Source organism: Macrobrachium rosenbergii, chromosome 10 (genome assembly GCF_040412425.1).
Source record: "Macrobrachium rosenbergii isolate ZJJX-2024 chromosome 10, ASM4041242v1, whole genome shotgun sequence".
Taxonomy (NCBI): Eukaryota; Metazoa; Arthropoda; class Malacostraca; order Decapoda; family Palaemonidae; genus Macrobrachium; species Macrobrachium rosenbergii.
Genome location: NC_089750.1, coordinates 60,664,707 through 60,682,847, shown reverse-complemented (window position 1 = coordinate 60,682,847; position 18,141 = coordinate 60,664,707). Strand labels below are relative to the sequence as shown.

Below are 18,141 nucleotides of genomic sequence, written 5' to 3'. Positions count from 1 at the left end.
ACATGTATTCCAAACATCAACTGAAACAATAGATGTATTCCCATTTCAGTGGAAAAACTGATGAATTCCCACTTTCCGTTGAATCAAACAAAAGATGAATTCCAACCGAAACCTGGAATAAACACTAGGAGCTCCCACCACAATTAAAAAGAGCCCTATATTCCCACTATCATTGAAACATTGAATGAATTCCCGCTAACAGTTGACACAGACACTCGATAAAATTTCCATTCATTTGTAACAAACGCTCGATGAATTTCCACTATTAGTAATCGAAACAAACCGATGACTTCCCACTGCCGCTTGGAACAGACAAGATGAATAATATTCCTCTGTACAGACAATAAATATATTCCCATTCTAACTGAAACAAACTGTTAATAAGTTCCCGTTTGTTTGAAAGAAACACCAAATGAATTCCCAGTGTCAGTTGAGAAATCTTTGTTTGTCATTCGGCCTACGCCAGATTCATCAGAAAAAAGAGAAATCTTTTGAAATTTAATCTCTTCAACTACTCTGCTTTTTAACCCTCTTTGTGTTTCTCTTTTTATTATTTATGGGTAGTTTTTTTAAGTCTTGCCTACATTTTGTTATTATATTGAATAATAATAATAATAATAATAATAATAATAATAATAATAATAACTACTGTGTCTTGGTTGATAGCGTCCTCGTCTCTCACCAAAAGGGCTCGTGGGTTCGATCCCGATGTGAGATCGTTGATTGTTTTTATTACAGATCGCCATTTCAATTGCATTAAGTTTTTGTGTATAAGCTTGATGTAATTGAAATAACGATCTATTTTAAAGTTGCAGCACTAAGCGAGGGTGTCATTATTATTATTATTATTATTATTATTATTATTATTATTATTATTATTATTATTATTATTATTATTACTTATAAAAATCTCATAATCACATGAGTTACTGAAATGGTGAAGAAATCTGCAATGATGTCAGTGTAATTATATATTAGAATATATATAAATAAGAGGAGAGCTTTCGAGAGCCTGCTCGAATCTCTATCAGTCTGATAAGGAGAATCGAGCAGGCTCTCGAAAGCTCTCGTTTTATATATAAATTCTGATATATATTTACGCTGGTTTCATTGTGGATTTTTTCACATTATTATTATTATTATTATTTCTGTTGTTGTTGTTGTTGTTGTTGTTGCTTTAGACTGATTAAATCCAAAAAGTCTTTGAAGACTGTTTGCACTGTGACATATTTTTGTAATATTTGGCATTAATCTCGTGATACCTAATAGTGAAATCATATAGCGGTTCAGTGATTACATGCTCCCCGCTACTCCCATGCTTTGGAATTCCTCTCGTACTTTCAGTTCCCATGACTTTTAATCCCCCGATTCTAAAGGAGTTAAGCCCATTCATTGTCCTCTCTCCTTCTTCAACTTGCTTCAACTTGCTTCCATCGGTGCTGAGCGGCATAAAGCCACTGATTTGCTCATTCCATGAGCTTATGTATTGAAACAAAAAAACCTGGGGCTGTTTACCTGTCATAAAAGCCGTCAATATTCGCAACCGTTAGCCTAGATTGTATTCTGCATATCCGGAGGGATTACGGGAAAAAAAAATAAACTGGAGTAAAAAAAAAAAAAACGTCCTATAAATAGCGTCCTGGAAAAGCTTGGGAATGAATAGGAGTGATCTGTTATGCTTTGGCCGCATGAATTATTGAAAGACATAAAGATCGGGCATTTTAGTGCCCTGCTTAAACTCGCCTTAATCCTCTGGCATCACCTCTGGCGCGAGTGAGAGCAAATGGCCGAATTATTCTTACAGATGGACTGTACTATTTTTCCTTTCCCCGACACGTTTTTCATCTCATTTTTATGCTATTTATTCTTGGATTTCCTCAATACGGCAATTGAAATGGGGGTAAGAGTGCTCCTTGTTTACTGCAAAACGCCAATAATTTTATTTGTCTCTTCATCTCTTGTGCTTGTTTATACATCCATCTATGTATGAGTCTCTCTCTCTCTCTCTCTCTCTCTCTCTCTCTCTCTCTCTCTCTCTCTCTCTCTCTCTCTCTCTCTCTGTGCGTCGATTTTCCATAACAATATGAAGGCATATTTAAACATAATAGTATACACTTATGGATAAAGCGTGATGAAACACACGCTCACACGTATAATATAAATATATAAATAATGTATATGTACATATATATATATACACATGTATGTATACACACACACACACACATATATATATATATATATATATATATATATATATATATATATATATATACAGTATAATTCACACACAGACAGAGAGGGAGAGCTGTACCTATGAGTGCACATTTGCATTTCAAATTAGTCTCCATTTCAGAAAGTACAGTATTCAGTTTCAGACGTTTCATAAATACTTTTTTGTTTACTGTGAGAGTAGAAAAGACCGAAACAAATTATTAGCGTACATTTCCGTTACCGCATCATAATTTAGACGTATATGAAGATGAAGAACAGCAGAAAAACTAATAAAAAAAATAATGAACTGCTAAATGAATAACAAAAAAGGTCAGAATCACGAAGGGTTTGTATATATTTTTTTGGAAGCGATGCATTGTTGTGGGAAGGACGGAAGAAAGCCATAAAAGAGACAGATGAGATATGGGATAACGTACATAGAAAAAAAAGAAGAATAGGGACAGTTAGGGAGGTGGATAAAGACGGAATGGAAGGAAAACATAAAAATGACGGATGGAATTCTGGCTAACTTTCACGGAAATGGAAAGTCCTGCACTGATAAGGAGGTGGAGAAAGTTGAGCTGTAAAAAAAAAATAAAAAAAAAAAAAAAGGACATGAAATATGGAATAAACTTTGTGTAAGAGGAAATGTAAGGAAAGACAGGGAGCAAGATAAAGCTGCAATGTAAGAAAAACATAATAAAGAAATGAAATATGCGCTGACGTTGATGAAAAGTGAAGACAGGGAGGTGGGGAAAAAATGAGAATCTCTGGAAAGCATAAAAGGTGAAATATGACGTACCGTTGATAGAGCAAGAAAAGTTGGGAACAGATAAGGAGGCGGATAAAATTAAAATGGTGCCGTAGGGATAGTGCGGTCGCGAATGGGGGCTATTGATCCATAGAACGGAGATTGATAGAAGTGGAGGCTTTTGTAATCAGATGCGTCTTTATTAAGGGCACAAAGTATTACTGCAACGCAGAAGGACCCTTAGAAAAATATGCCTAGAATGAGAAAGAGAAATTGAAGAGCCCGATGTGAGGTTTAAAGACAGTAAGGACAAAACGTTCAATTAAAGACGCAATCGATATCTATAAGTCCGATGAAAACTAGAGAAAGGAGAGTGATGAATCGAAGAGAAAAATGAGAACTTAAATATATAACTAATGGAATGTAAAGAGGAAGTGAGATAGAAATCTTAGGAATTTAAAGATTATAAAAAAAAATTGCTCGATGAAAGAGCTACAGTATTGTAAACTAATAGAATGATTAGCTTAAAAACGAATGTGAGAGTTGGAATTTCCTGGTGAGTGAGTGTGTAAATATATTGATCGATATATATATTCCTGAGGTTTGCTGATCATGTGGAGAAAATGTTTTTTATGGGTTGGTAAAAGAGTATAATTCAAAAGCGTCAGAAGGGAGGGAAGAAGAGGAAGACCAAGTAAGTGGTGGAAAATGTTTGTTAGTGTGTGTGTGTGTGTAAGAAGTACTGGAATAGAAGGGCTTTGGTACCCAGGAAACGCAAAAGGGGCACCATGAAAGGGATGAATGGTACAGTTTCCATAAGGGGGTTTGACATACTACTGATAAACCTTGTGTGTAGGAGTATAAAGCAGTTAATTTATTGTAATTTTCTGCACAGGTGGTTCATTCACGATTCAGCGGTCAGAGTATGAATGGTACAATGACCATAGTTTAATTTCTGTGGAACCATCCCGTTCTAGGAGAAATGGCTCACATATGATAGAATCATGGATCGCTTTCGGCCTACCGCCCGCTAGTCAGCCCAGTTATTAATGGGTAGCATCTTCTGAGGGGTTAGAAAATGTGTAGGGAGCCTGCAGCCTCGTCTCTTAGAGGCATTTTGAGAAGCCGGAAAGCCCTTGGGGCACCACCCACTGCAATCTGGAGAAAGGCTTATGGTAACAAATTGTGTATATGTATTATATATATATATATATATATATATATATATATATATATATATGTATGTATATATATGTATGTATATATATATGTATGTACAGTATGTATGTATATATGCGTATGCGTGTTTGTGTATGTGTACCCTTGTGCGTGTGGGTAAGTGAAATCTTTCTCACACAGATAAAGCAAGAGCGAGCGCCTCTCTAATGCGCGCATTTCCTTTCTGGCGGAAAGGTGTGTTAAGTCTCCCTTTCCTCCATCTTTTTTCTCTCTCTCTCTCTCTCTCTCTCTCTCTCTCTCTCTCTCTCTCTCTCTCTCTCTCTCTTTCGGAGGGTGTATTCCAGCGACTTTTACCGACAGAAGCTCATTCGATTGAAAATGAAATTTGGGCCACTTCACTTGCATAAAAGGCGAGTGCAAGTCATTTTCCCGAAACGTTCTCGCGCTGCTGCTGGGAGCTCTAAAGTCAGGCTTGGGCTGTGTGGAGGAGAGTCGGGGTGGTGGGAAACGCGCTCGGTCATGGAAAAATGGAAAATATCAAGCGTAATAAAGCCTTTACATTTCAGCATTAGCTGAGGTTGCTTGATTGATTTTTTGACGTACACGGGGCGGCCTGACAGCATTGGTTATCGTTGCTGAAAATCGCTAGATTTTTTTTTATTGTTAAAACGTGAGGCATATCCTTGAATTCTGGGAACAGCTTCGGTGAAAGCAGATGATAAATAGATTTTTTTTAACTTTTATTTTTATCTAACGACAAATACGACATATTCTGAATTGTACGTCTCAGATTTTGGTAGTTCTCTAAGGTCATTAAAGAATCGAAAAATAATAACGTTTACCCACTACTCATTCTTTAATATTAAAAATAATATTTTTAATGTTTATATTAAAAATAATATTTACAATACATGAGAAAGTACGCTGCAGTTGTACCCCTTCAGGTACCGTTTCGTAAGTAAATAGCTGAGTCGTTCATTTGTTAGATATCAGGGTAGATAAATAAGTAAACACACTGTCTTTGCATATCATCAGATACCCTTTTTTTTTTTATACAGGCACGAATAGTATGGTTGTTTAGCTTATCTAAAGCAGCCTGTTATGCCGAAGCTTCACTGTGTTAGCCTATCAATTTCAAACTCATAGCCATTACAGAAACTTAGGGCTGGATCAGAAAATGTGCAGTCTTCTCCAATACTCGGTTTAACTAAAGCTTCTCTGAGATAGCCAGTCAAGATCCAAAATTTTCTTGGATAACCAATCACACTCAAGTAGCCAGTCAGGTTACAAAATTTCCTTGGATAGCCAGTCAAGCTCAAGTAACCAATCAAGTTCCAAAATTTCTTGGATAACCAATCACTCTCAATTAGCCAATCAAGTTCCAAAATTTCCTTGAATAACTAATCGCGCTTAAGTGGTCAAACAAGTTCCAAAAATTCCTTGTTTAATCTGTCACGCTCAGTCACGCTCAAGTACCCAGTCAAGTTCCAGAAATTCCTTGGCTAACCAATCACGCTCAAGTAGCCAGTCAAGTTAAAAAATTTCATTGGATAACCAATCACGCTCAAGCACCCCTGAAATAGACAGTTAAGTTCAAGCTTCTCTCAGACAGCCAGTCAGGATCAAGCATTCCTTGGATAGCCAGTTACGCTCACGGTGTTCTGAAACAACCATTCAAGCTCAAGCGTCCCTAGGATTGCCAATCAAGTTCAACTTAGGTGAGAAAGAATAGAGCCAGTTGCGTACGGCAGTGAGAGGACAACGCCATTGGTAAATATGGCTTATTGATTGATTTTAATCTACATCTAGCGCGACAGCAACTAAGATATAATTATATATATATATATATATATATATATATATATATATATATATATATATATATATATATATATATATATATATATACATATATATATATATATATATATATATATATATATATGTAATTCTAATACCCACAATGCCCTCTTAACTTCTCGAATTCTTCGCGGTTTTTTGGATACGCTTGTAACTACAAAGCCGGAAGATCCAAACGCAAGAAATTGAAGAGACTGTGGTGGCCGGTCGCGGGAAACGAACCCACGTCACCATAAGCTTTTAGAATTACATATGTGTCTGGTAAAAGTGACCAGTAGATTCTACATATATATATATATATATATATATATATATATATATATATATGTGTGTGTGTATATATATATATGTACATATACAGTATATATATATATATATATATATATATATATATATATATATATATATATATATATATATATATATATATACATACAATGTATGTGCGTAAGTATGTGCCAACAAATACAGTACATACATCCAATATATACATTTAAAGGTTAATGGGTCTTTAATGATTGAGAGAGAAAACAAATAAATTGCAGTCACACACACACACATGCACACACATACACACACAAGCACACTCATGCATGCACACACACACACACGCACGCACAAACACAGTGGGAGAGTGGACAGAAAAAAAGGGATAACTAAGAGACAGAGAAAGAGCCAAACGAGGAGAAGAGACACAAACGAACGGAGAGAGAGAGAGAGAGAGAGAGAGAGAGAGAGGGGAAGAACATTTTTCTTTTACACCAGAACCTACAAATAACATCCCTCGGAGGCAGCCCAGCCAACGGGCAAACAAAAAGGAACGGTAAAAATGGAAACGGGTGCGGAGAGGGAACGAGAAAGCTATGGAGTGAAAAATAAGGTAAAAATATAAATAAAAAAAATGCAGTTTTTTTCTTACAGCATATAAGGAAAATCTCTCGGATTTAATTCTGCTGTAGGTGCTGGTAACGCGTGTAACTCTAAAATGAAATGGGAAAAAACTGTGTTATTTACTTCATCTTTTTCCAACTGGAAGAGGTTTCAAACACAAACAACGATGAATGTGACTCTACAATAAGAATTTTTATTTCTTTGCGTCGAGTATCTTGAATACTTGTTTTTTTTTTTTTTTTTTTTTGCTGTTCTTGATGGGAGGGGCGATATGCCTTTCATTAACTTCATATACCTATGTGTAAAATATATATATATATATATATATATATATATATATATATATATGTGTTTGTATGTGTGTGTGTGTGTGTGTGTTTGTATATATATACATATATATATATATATATATATATATATATATATATATATATATATATATATATATGCAATGCGAGCTGGATGATATAATGTGTAATGGATGTCATTTCGTGTTCTATATATGCACAATATGACGATAAATATTTTTTTAAATGTATGTTTATATCTTACAAAGTGCCTGTGTATATTATTAGTCTAGTTAAGAACATTAATTTAAGATAAAATCTAGCAGTTTAAGAAATAGCTCAGCACGGAAGGTAATGAGAAATGAATTAATTTAATTGGAACAATACTCTTCAGTTCGGAAAAGAATACGTTTTTCATTTTTATAGAAATCCGTTGCTAAAATCGTGAAAATATCGTTCCAGTGCAGAAATATTTTATGAGTGGGCTATTTTTTTCGCTATCCATTTCATGAATGAGGTATTATACTCTGTTGAAATTTTAGCATAAAACGTAACGGGTTAGTGGACACCGCGGTATGGCATCACACGAGCAATGATAATCTTTTCAAACCATCTGTATTTTATGGATAAAGAGAATAGATTAAGTCTCTGAATATTCTCACTTGTAAGAGTTGAATTCTTTACAAATACCTTAGAAAGTTGTGGAATTCTTGGCAAATAACTGAGAAAACTGTGGAACCGTTGGCAATTAACTTAGAAAACTGTGGAATTGTTGACAGTTAACTTAGAAAACTGCATATAAATTAGAAAACTGTTGAATTCTTGGTAAATAGCTTAGAAAACCGTGGTCTTTTGGGTAAATAACTAGAAAACTGTTGAATTGTTGGCAAATAGCTTAGAAAACCGTGGTATTGCTTATAAATAACTTAGAAAACTCTAGAATTGTTGGCAAATAACTTAGAAAACTGTGGAATTACTGGCAAATACATAGAAATCTATGGACCTGTTGGCAAATAACTTAGAAAACTGTTGAATTGTTGGCAAATAACTTAGAAAACTGTGGAATTACGGGCAAATAACATAGAAATCTATGGATCTGTAGGCAAATAGCTTAGAAAACTGTCGAATTGTTGGCAAATAGCTTAGAAAACTGTTGAATTGTTGGCAAATGATTTAGAGAACTGTGTTATTGTTGGTAAATAACTTAGAAAATGTTGAATTGTTGGCAAATAACTTAGAATACTGTGGGATTGATGGCAAATAACTTAGAATACTGTAGAATTACCGGCAAATAACTTGAAAACTGTCGAATTGTTGCCAAATAACTTAGAAAACTGTAGAATTGTTGGCAAAAAACTTAGCAACCTGTGGAATTCTTGGCTAATAACTTAGAAAACTATAGAATTCTTGGCAAATAACTGAGAAAACTTTGGGATTCTTGGCAAATAACGTAGAAAACTGTAGAATTGTTGATAAATAACTTAGAAAACTGTAAAATTCTTGGCAAATTTCTTAGAAAACTGTGGAATCCTTGGCAAGTATAACTTATAAAACTGCACCATTCTTGGCAACGAACTTTGAAAACTATAGAAATCTTGGCAAATAACTTGAAAAACTGTGGAACTCTTAGCAAATAACCTAGAAATTGTGGAATTCTTGCTAAAAAACTTAGAAAACTGTGGGATGCTTGGCAGAAAACTTAGAATCCTTAGCATCATTGTCAATATTCTGATTAATTCTTTTTACAAACAAATTCATCTTCCTTATCATCAGTATCATCATTGTCTCCTTTGTTTAATATTTTTGAACGAGACCCTTTGGAGAAGCTCCATTATGGCTGTCCATCTTCAAAAAAGGCCCATCGCCCCAAAATTTACATTCCTATATCTCCCAAAATCAAATTATTTATTGCTATCCACAGAGGACGAGCAGCCCGTACCCAAAAAGGGTCCCTTCCCTTGAAAAGCTATATTCATATCCCTCCCAACATTAGATGACTTATTGCCACTCAGGAGGACCACCTTTGGTAAAATCGCAAAAATCTTAGCTTAACTTACTTTGTTATTGAAAACACGTACTCTTTTATATTTCGTGCGTTGTAATCATTTGTTGTCAGTAAAAGGTGACTCATATTTGGTAAAATTTTCCTAAAGATCCACACAAACTTTCGCAAACAGTCAAAATCATAACCTCCATGTCAGAGACGATTACCTGTACTTACAGGAATTACCTGTATTTACAGCCCGGTATTAAAAACGTGAAACGTTTCCCTAAAAGGAATTCTAACGAAGCAAGTTTGTCAAGCAGAATGTGTGATCTTTTTGCCAGTTTCAGTCCAATTGCTAATATTCACTTTGTCTTTCCAGATGCGGCTGATGAAGTCAAAGCTAGAGGCTCGGAGGGTGACTTTGGTAAGCATAAAAATGTTAGTTATAGTTTTCTGAAAAGAAAACTATTGTGCCGGCTTTGTCTGTCCGTCCGCACTTTTTCTGTCCTCCCTCAGATCTTAAAAACTACTGAAGCTAGAGGGCTGCATATTGGTATGTTGATCATCCACCCTCCTGTCATCAAACATACCAACCCTCTAGCCTCAGTAGCTTTTATTTTATTTAAAGTTAAAGTTAGCCATAATCCTGCGCCTGGCAACGATGTAGGCTAGGCCACCACCGGGCCATGGTTAAAGTTTCATGAGCCGCTACTCATACAACATTATACCGAGACCACCGAAAGATAGATCTATTTTCTTTGGCCTTGATTATGCTCTGTACAGAAAACTCAATTGCGCCGAAGAAACTTCGGCTCATTTTTTACTTGTTTCCTTTTCTTCTTATGTTGCCATTTTTTGTTAATCAGGTTTCTAAAGTAAATGAAGATTTTAGGATTATTTCTTGTTTATTTGCTTAGCTGACTTTTACATCAGTGCTCCTCTTTTTATTTTATTGTTTTCAGATTCTACAGGTGAATTAAAATTTTAGGGATAAATACTAATTTCTCATCATGTGAGCGTTTTTCAAGAATTGTTATAAAGCTTTCATAATATTACGCTCAATCAGTCAGCAACTCTTCTACTTCATTTTCATTGTCGTGTTGAGGACTTGTCGTATAGTTTTGTCATAAATTGTTCGAAATAGCATTTTATAACAGCCATCATAATATCTGGTCTCAGTTTAACATTTATTTAAATAATAGTTGCTTATGTTATCAACTCTGGTAGTTTCATAATGTATCTCTATTAGCCTCTGAAACAAGGCTGATAACAAAATTTAATGTATAAAGATATGCGTTCCAGACATTTCCCGAAATCCTTGTCGAATACCAGAGATGTCAGGCATCACTAATGATCGATTTTATCATTCCGCACATCCATTTAATCTTCTCATCACTTCATCAGTAAAGTCTCGTGAAATATGATAAATTATCAGTAAGAAATATTAATATGGCGTTATGATATCATGGGTAGAATTCTCATAATTTTGTTGATCTGTCAAAGTCACGTGATGCCACGAATCAACAAAATAATCAACCTAAAACCTTTGTTGAAGTAAAAACGAACGGTACTGAAATGCTCTAAACTCATCACTTTTACCTAGACCGCTGGCGGATGGATCCAGGAAGAACCTTGTCAATTTTCCCCTTCTCGCTCGATGATTTCTTCTGCTAAACGTATTCGAATCCGCATCCGTATCAGGACATTAGGCACTCCCCTGATTAGAGTCGAAATTGCTTCTGCATAACAATCGGCGTCTCCAGAAATCTTAGTCAGCGTTGGCGAGGATTTGAATTTCACGCGCCATATCCGAAAGTCTTCTTCTTCTTCTTCTTCTCCCTCATACGGCTCGTCGTTTGAACTTCGGCAGTCGCTAAAAAAAAAAAATAATAAGGCTGAGGACGAAGCCTTCAGTCTTAGCAGAGATCATTTTGTCTATCCAGAGAGACATAGCAATAAAACAGGACGGTAGGCGTACGGTATCTGCAGTAGGCATAATCATTTCATTATAATTTACAGTTATTCTTCTTTGAATCAAATTTTTGGAATGCGTTGTCACCATTAGAAAAACTAGGTAATTTTCTTATGCCAGTGAGGGTCCTAAAATATTCATTGTGTGTCTGTCGTTCAGAGTAGTAAATTATGTACTTGTTAGGTAGTCAGTTGTGGTGGGTCGTAGCCAGGAGGAGAGGGGCATGATAAAACAACCTCATGACAGAAAACTTGTTAAGAACCAGAGCGTTGGCACGTTTTAAAACCAACCCCACTGAGAGTGAAAAGTTGCATAGTTCTGTTAACACACCCTCACAAAATAGATAAATATATATATATATATATATATATATATATATATATATATATATATATATATATATATATATATATATATATATATATATATATATATATATATATATATGTGTGTGTGTGTGTGTGTATTGTGTGATATATGTGTATTGATATATATATATGTATGTATGTATGTATATATATATATATATATATATATATATATATATATATATATATATATATATATATATATATATATATATATATATATAATGTATGTATATCGCATAAAAACCTCCTGACCTGTCAGGGAGGTCCAACTCGCATTTTGGTAATAGTTAATATTCAAAAACAACGTATATTCTCATGGAACAATCAGAAATGCGGTGAACCTCCCAGGCAAACGTCCACTGAATAGAACTACCATTATATGAAAATAAAATATCAACAAATAACAGAAAAAACTGGTAAAGAAGAGAAAAATCCAATGATAATGAATAAGGTAAAAATAAATTACTGACACTTTTAGGTTCGGTAAGGCATTGCGTGGAATGAGGTCTGATGTGTACCTATGGACTCATCTTACCCACGGATGCGCTGTGATCACTCACGCTAAATAGAATGGCATAATTGATAATACTCTCTCATAAGAATGTTCCCAAACACAATGAAAGCAATTGAACACGAAAGCACGGTTTCTGCAGTCAAACAAGCAAATGAAAAGGGATTCATTATTTCTGAATTATCAAAAAATGGTTGAAATACCTGGCAACTTCTCATCGAGAAAGCCGTCGTAAATTACATCATGTGGCCCACTGCGCCCCTTGTTCGAAATATCTCTCGTTAGAAAGAGCCAGCTTGTTAATTAGGTCCATTTTAACTCTCTCTCTCTCTCTCTCTTTCTCTCTCTCTCTCTCTCTCTCTCTCTCTCTCTCTCTCTATATATATATATATATATATATATATATATATATATATATATATATATGTATGTATGTATATATATATTTCACTTACATACACACTCACACAAACGCAACTTATACGTATGTACAAGTTGCGTTTAGTGAGTGTGTATGTGAAAGACATACACACACACACACACACACACACACACATATATATATATATATATATATATATATATATATATATATATATATATGAATGAGAATTTACATCCTCATTTCCAGTGTCATTTGTAAAGATTTGGCCTGGCGTTAGAAACGGAATGCTATATGAAGACGGTAACAAAGTAAAATTCATTATATCAGAGCAAAACTGGCCCCAGACTCCATTAATCATTATTCACATAAAGAGTTTCTTCCCGTCGCATCCCCTCTCAACTGGCGCCCCCTCCCCCTAAAAAAATGTAAAAAGGTAATGGATTGAGTCTCGTCTTCGAAAACAGATCGCAAAATTCTGGGAAAACGGAAGCGAAATGAGAATTCCAAAACTTGGTAACAGGTAGAAATTGCTCTCAGGTTGTGAGGGTAAGCAATAACAGAGCCATGAGAATTCGGCACTTTTATTAAAAGAGGAAACTTTATTATGATTCTGGGATGATTTTGGGTCGGTATAATTGACGGAAAAGTCTGTAAGTAGATTAAGGGATTGGCACTGGCATCTCTTTGTGGGTCATGCATTTAAAATCATAATATCTAGCATTATGGCAAAATGTAATAAGATTACGATAACAGTCAAATTAGAGGATTTGATTATGATTCATTAATATTTTCGAGACATTGTTTCTCCCTACTATCTCGAAAAAATGCTCAGCCCAGAAATGTCGAGACGTCTTTAAACTGTACATGAATTAGGTTCCGATCCTCGACCTTAGGCTCATCCTCACTGACGAGGAGACGTGAGGAGACGAGATGTCTCGAAATTGTTCCTAAATTGTGCTTAACCCCTGAAACTTGCTGTGTGATTAAAAAGTAAGATGGTAGAAAATTGAACTTCCATTAAAGAGGATAAATTATGTCCTGTCCCCTTCGTTATTTAAATCGCTAAAAGGCTACTAAAAATTCTGACCACATTACGTTGCGTTGGTCCATTACGATGTTTTTAAAACATGATAGATTAAACCAGACTTTGATGATCCGCAACAAAAAAAAAAAGTCTAGGCTTAAAGATCCTAATGAATGGGCCACATTATCTAATCGACTTTTTTTTTTTTATTCTAAATAGAATCTGAACCTACAAAGTAACGTACCTTCATCCCACAATTATTTGGTGAGGGATATCAAATTAGGTGGGTATTTCGTGATACATTTTTGTGCTCCTGTCTCCTCCAGCGAAGTTAAACGGAGGTTATTATATTCACCCATGCCTCTTTGTTGTTTGGTTGTTGTTTTGTGTATGTCTGTGGACTTCAATGAAGTTTTGTTAAGGGGTTAGTTATAGGTCAGAAAAAGAGTTGGATACTCTGTGTGTTATGAATTATGATTCAGGAATAATTTTTTTTGACGTTGGCTTTCTGCTCTCAAGATCTTGTACCGAACTAAAGACGTGGTCAACTGAAATTTCAAACTACAATGAAATTCCTGTAACGGTATAGTTGCGGTATATATTTCCTAAATTTGTTACTATAAAAGAATGGCGCAATAGTATAGGTGTTACTATAAATTTGTTAGCATGAAGAGATGGCCACACCATCAGCATTCTCCCCGAAATATCTGAGGTTCTTAAACGTATAGCTCCATTGAGGCAAAATTGAGTTGTGAGGGACTTTTCCTAAATGTCACATATTTTATGATATCACTAGATTCCATAATAATTTTAGTAATGTCACAGAAATCCTTCAAACAAAATTCGGCGTATATTTTTTCATTGCAAAGGTTGGTCGGTTGTGCAACACAATACTGTATCTAGCAAGAAAGAGAAGACTGGAACTCAGACCTGAAATAAGCGAGATAAACTCTTTTTTCTTAAAGGTAACAAAAATGAAAGCAAGGAAAGAACGACAGGTGTTCACTGATTCCCTCAGTGAATGTGAAAAGTGCTCTAAAGGGCATTTTATTTAGGCCGTTTGAGCGGGGGAGTGACTCTCCATTCCAGCCTTATTTCCTCATCTGTAACTTTCCTGAATAACAGTCTTCCACTCAGCAAAATTCTGACACTTTCACAAAAGTATTCAGTTCGCTTCAGTGGCCTCATTATGACCTATTCCTGTCTGCACTGGACTCCAAAGGTCCTTTGCAAGTTCCTGCATTGCTTGGTTCTTTTTAACTGTTACATAAATCTTTCAGATTACAACTTAATTTTGGGCAGTATTCGGGTATGTTCACTGTTTACCAACAATCTGCTCAAAAGTTAGGTGGCTGGTTTAGATTAAGTTGGCCCTTTGCCTACACGGGCACATAAGAGTGGTAAGATGTTAAAGGGGATAAGAGGCCTGCTGTGGACCCTTGGACTTGGTATAACTAACTGAGACCTGATGTTATTTTAAGAAAGTGTCCGATTAATATATTTATACAAGCTTGTTAACGCGCGCTACGCGCACTGGAACCTGGGCCTGCTGTCTCCCCTACCCTCCTGATCCCTTGCCTATCCCACCCCAAACTGGGGCGGACAAACAAGAGGAGGGTGGATGTCTCCCCAACCCTCCCAGTTTTTAATGGATGGGTAGCTGTGTAATGTCTCCCCTACTGTCACCTGGGGGAGGACAAACAAGATCAGATTCTTTCGGATTTTATTGTTACAGATATTTTGGCAAAATATACAAATATAAATATATTCCTACGTAATGCTTTCAACCGATCTAGGTCCCGAAAAACAACCAGAAAAGGCGTCCGCTGATACATTCTTTATGTCTGACGGAAAAGTCCATAAGCAGATTAAGGGCTTGGCACTGGACTCTCTTTGTCGGTCATGCATTTACAATCATATTTATGAGTTGTTTGAAAGGGAGAATGTTGGATCGGCCTTCGGTCTTTTCAAACGCTTAGTGAATCACCGCATTTTTCCTTTTTGTTTTGTTTTAAATCAGGATTTTCTGTGAATGTACATTTTCCTTCCATTCCTTTACACGTTTCATATAGCAATATTTATTGTCAGCAAGAGATTCTTCATATACCTAGAGTCAGGTTATTCATTTATCATCTATACAGACTATTCATTCATAGTCTCCTCATTCAGACTACTCACCCATCCTTTCCACGATCATATTCCTACTCACCCATTCATTCAGATCACTCTTTCATCGTCTCCTCATTCATATTATTCATCCATCCTCTTGGCATGCAGATTACTCATCATTCCTCTCCTCAAATGAGTGCCTGTAAAACCATATGTTCAAGAGCTTATGAAGCCACTCATGGCAGAGTGGGTAGCATGGTGTACATGAAGCCTGAGAAAGATAATTCAAGCCTAGAAAGTTACTACTTATGTGCGAGCCAAGCAAGAGATTCACTCTCCCTAAAACCTCACGCAGGCGGCCCAAACCGGTTAAGTATATTTAGAATAAAAGGGTTGTGCATAGGGTTAACAGCACCGGCTCGTCAAAAGAAATCAATTAAGTGTTGCTTAAAAGGTCAGTAAACCCTAGCGGTCTAGTGCTGGTGATAATGGCAGCAGACCTTAGCAGCCCTGTGAAAAAGACACTGGCATCAAACCTTATCGGTTCAGTGCAAACAATAATAGCAGCCAGCTTTTGTAGTCTGATAGAAGCAGCAATGGCAGCTAACTTAGGCAGTCAAGTGGAAGGAACAATGGCAACAAACCTTAATGTTTAGATGCAGGCGAAACTGTCAACAATCCTTAGCAGACAAATGAAAGCCTTAGTGACAACAAACCTGAGCAGTCTGGTGCAAATGGCAATGACAGCAAACCTTAGCAGTCTGGTGCTTGCAACAGGGGCAATAAAACTTAGCCACAATGGCGAAAAACTTTAGCGGCCCAGTGAAAGAGACAGTGGCAACAGACCTTAGCAGTCCGTTGAAAGAGACAGTGGATAAAAGAAAACAGCGGTCCAGTGCGAGTGACCATGGCAACAAAGCTTAGCTGTCCAGTGAAAGAGATAATGGCAAAAAAACTTAACGGTCCATTGTCAGCAGTAGTGACAACGAATCCTAGCAGTCTGGTGCAAGCGACAATGTAACAAACTTTAGTGGTCCAGTGTAGGCGACCCTGGGTCACGTTGAGGCCCAAAACGTCTATGGGGAAAGTAAGAATTAAGCCTAATTTATTTTATAGTAGGAGGAAATGATTCTTGGAATTTTTTGCCGATAACATTCAAGATATAACAACTCTCCTTTCCCATCTCAACTTCCAAAATTACAACATAAAAATGTTTAAAAAGAGATTGGCAATTTTAAGAAATAATTTCAAAATAAGTCTCAAGTTGAAAGTGAGGATTTTAATATTCGTAAAAATCCATTGTCTGCCATTTCCCAATAGCTCCCCATCCATAAAGGTAAATTTATCGTAGAGAAACCTGTGCTCAAATGTATATTATGATTTCCATTCTAAAAGCCCTGTGAATAATAGCAGCACATTTCACTTCGGAAAAAATCATTTTCAGAGCTGATGAGGGGAAGGGTAATTTATGCGCATGGCTTTGGATTCACCGTTGCTTCTAATGGTTCTGTACTTCAAGGTAACAACGTATTTTTGCATTCCATACCACTGGTTACGGTTGTGTACTTGAAGATAACAACCTACTTTTGCATTCCCTACTGCTGGTAACTATTAAGTACTTGAAGATAACATCGTATTATGCATTTCCTACAGCTATTAACGGTAACGGTTGTGTTTTTTAAGACAACAGCGCATTTTTGCAATCCCTACTGTCATTAACGGTTGTGTAATGCGGGATAAAAACCTACTTTTGCACTCCCCTAACGTTAGTAGCAACCTGCTATTGTATTCTCTAATGCTTAACAAATGTGTACTTTAGGTTATTTGTCTAATAATAAAATTGTCACATAGCAAGATTATGAAGAAATTTTAAAGGCTCATCCCCAGTTTAATCATCATTATCTACAGTGGATTGTGTGTTAAGGAAACGCTCAGTAGTATGTTTTGCAAACTCACAGAATAATCTGAAATGTCACACTGTATATAATATATATATATATATATATATATATATATATATATATATATATATATATATATATATATATATATAAATGTATGTATGTATGTTATGTATACACGCATATAGATATATGTGTAGAGTCTACTGGTCACTTTTTTACCAGGTATGTTTGTAATCTAATCAGCGCAATGGCCTGTAAACCTCTCGATTTTCTTCAAACTTTTGGAAAAGTTCATACTATATATATATATATATATATATATATATATATATATATATATATATATATATATATATATATATATATATATATATATATATATATATATATATATATATATATATATATATATACATATATATATACACCAGCCAAACAGCAGGTATAATTTCTAGCCTGTCAAAAGCTCCCTCTAAGGGTTTTTAGTGTGGACCATTATAGTGTCTTAGGGTACAGGTGGATGGAGACCAGTAATCGGCCTGACCCAGTAACTTGTTATTTAGTTCTACATCTCATGACCTAATATTTTTATTCCAGTAATTTGTTTAGGTTTTCTTTTATTACTAACACCCAGCGAAACCTCAGTGGAAAGAAATTTAGTGGCTTGTATAGACTGGAAAGCTCTGTTTCTAGATA

At 35.6% G+C, this 18,141-nt stretch overlaps 1 protein-coding gene across 1 annotated transcript in view; it reads left to right on the top strand.

Moving 5' to 3' along the window:
• LOC136842675 (agrin-like) overlaps positions 1 to 18,141 on the top strand; it is a 363,408-nt gene that overhangs the window by 207,213 nt on the left and 138,054 nt on the right. Inside the window, exon 3 of the mRNA XM_067110324.1 lies at positions 9,549 to 9,593. Within this exon, the coding sequence (XP_066966425.1) occupies positions 9,549 to 9,593 (45 nt within the window). The remainder of the gene's footprint in view (positions 1 to 9,548; positions 9,594 to 18,141) is intronic.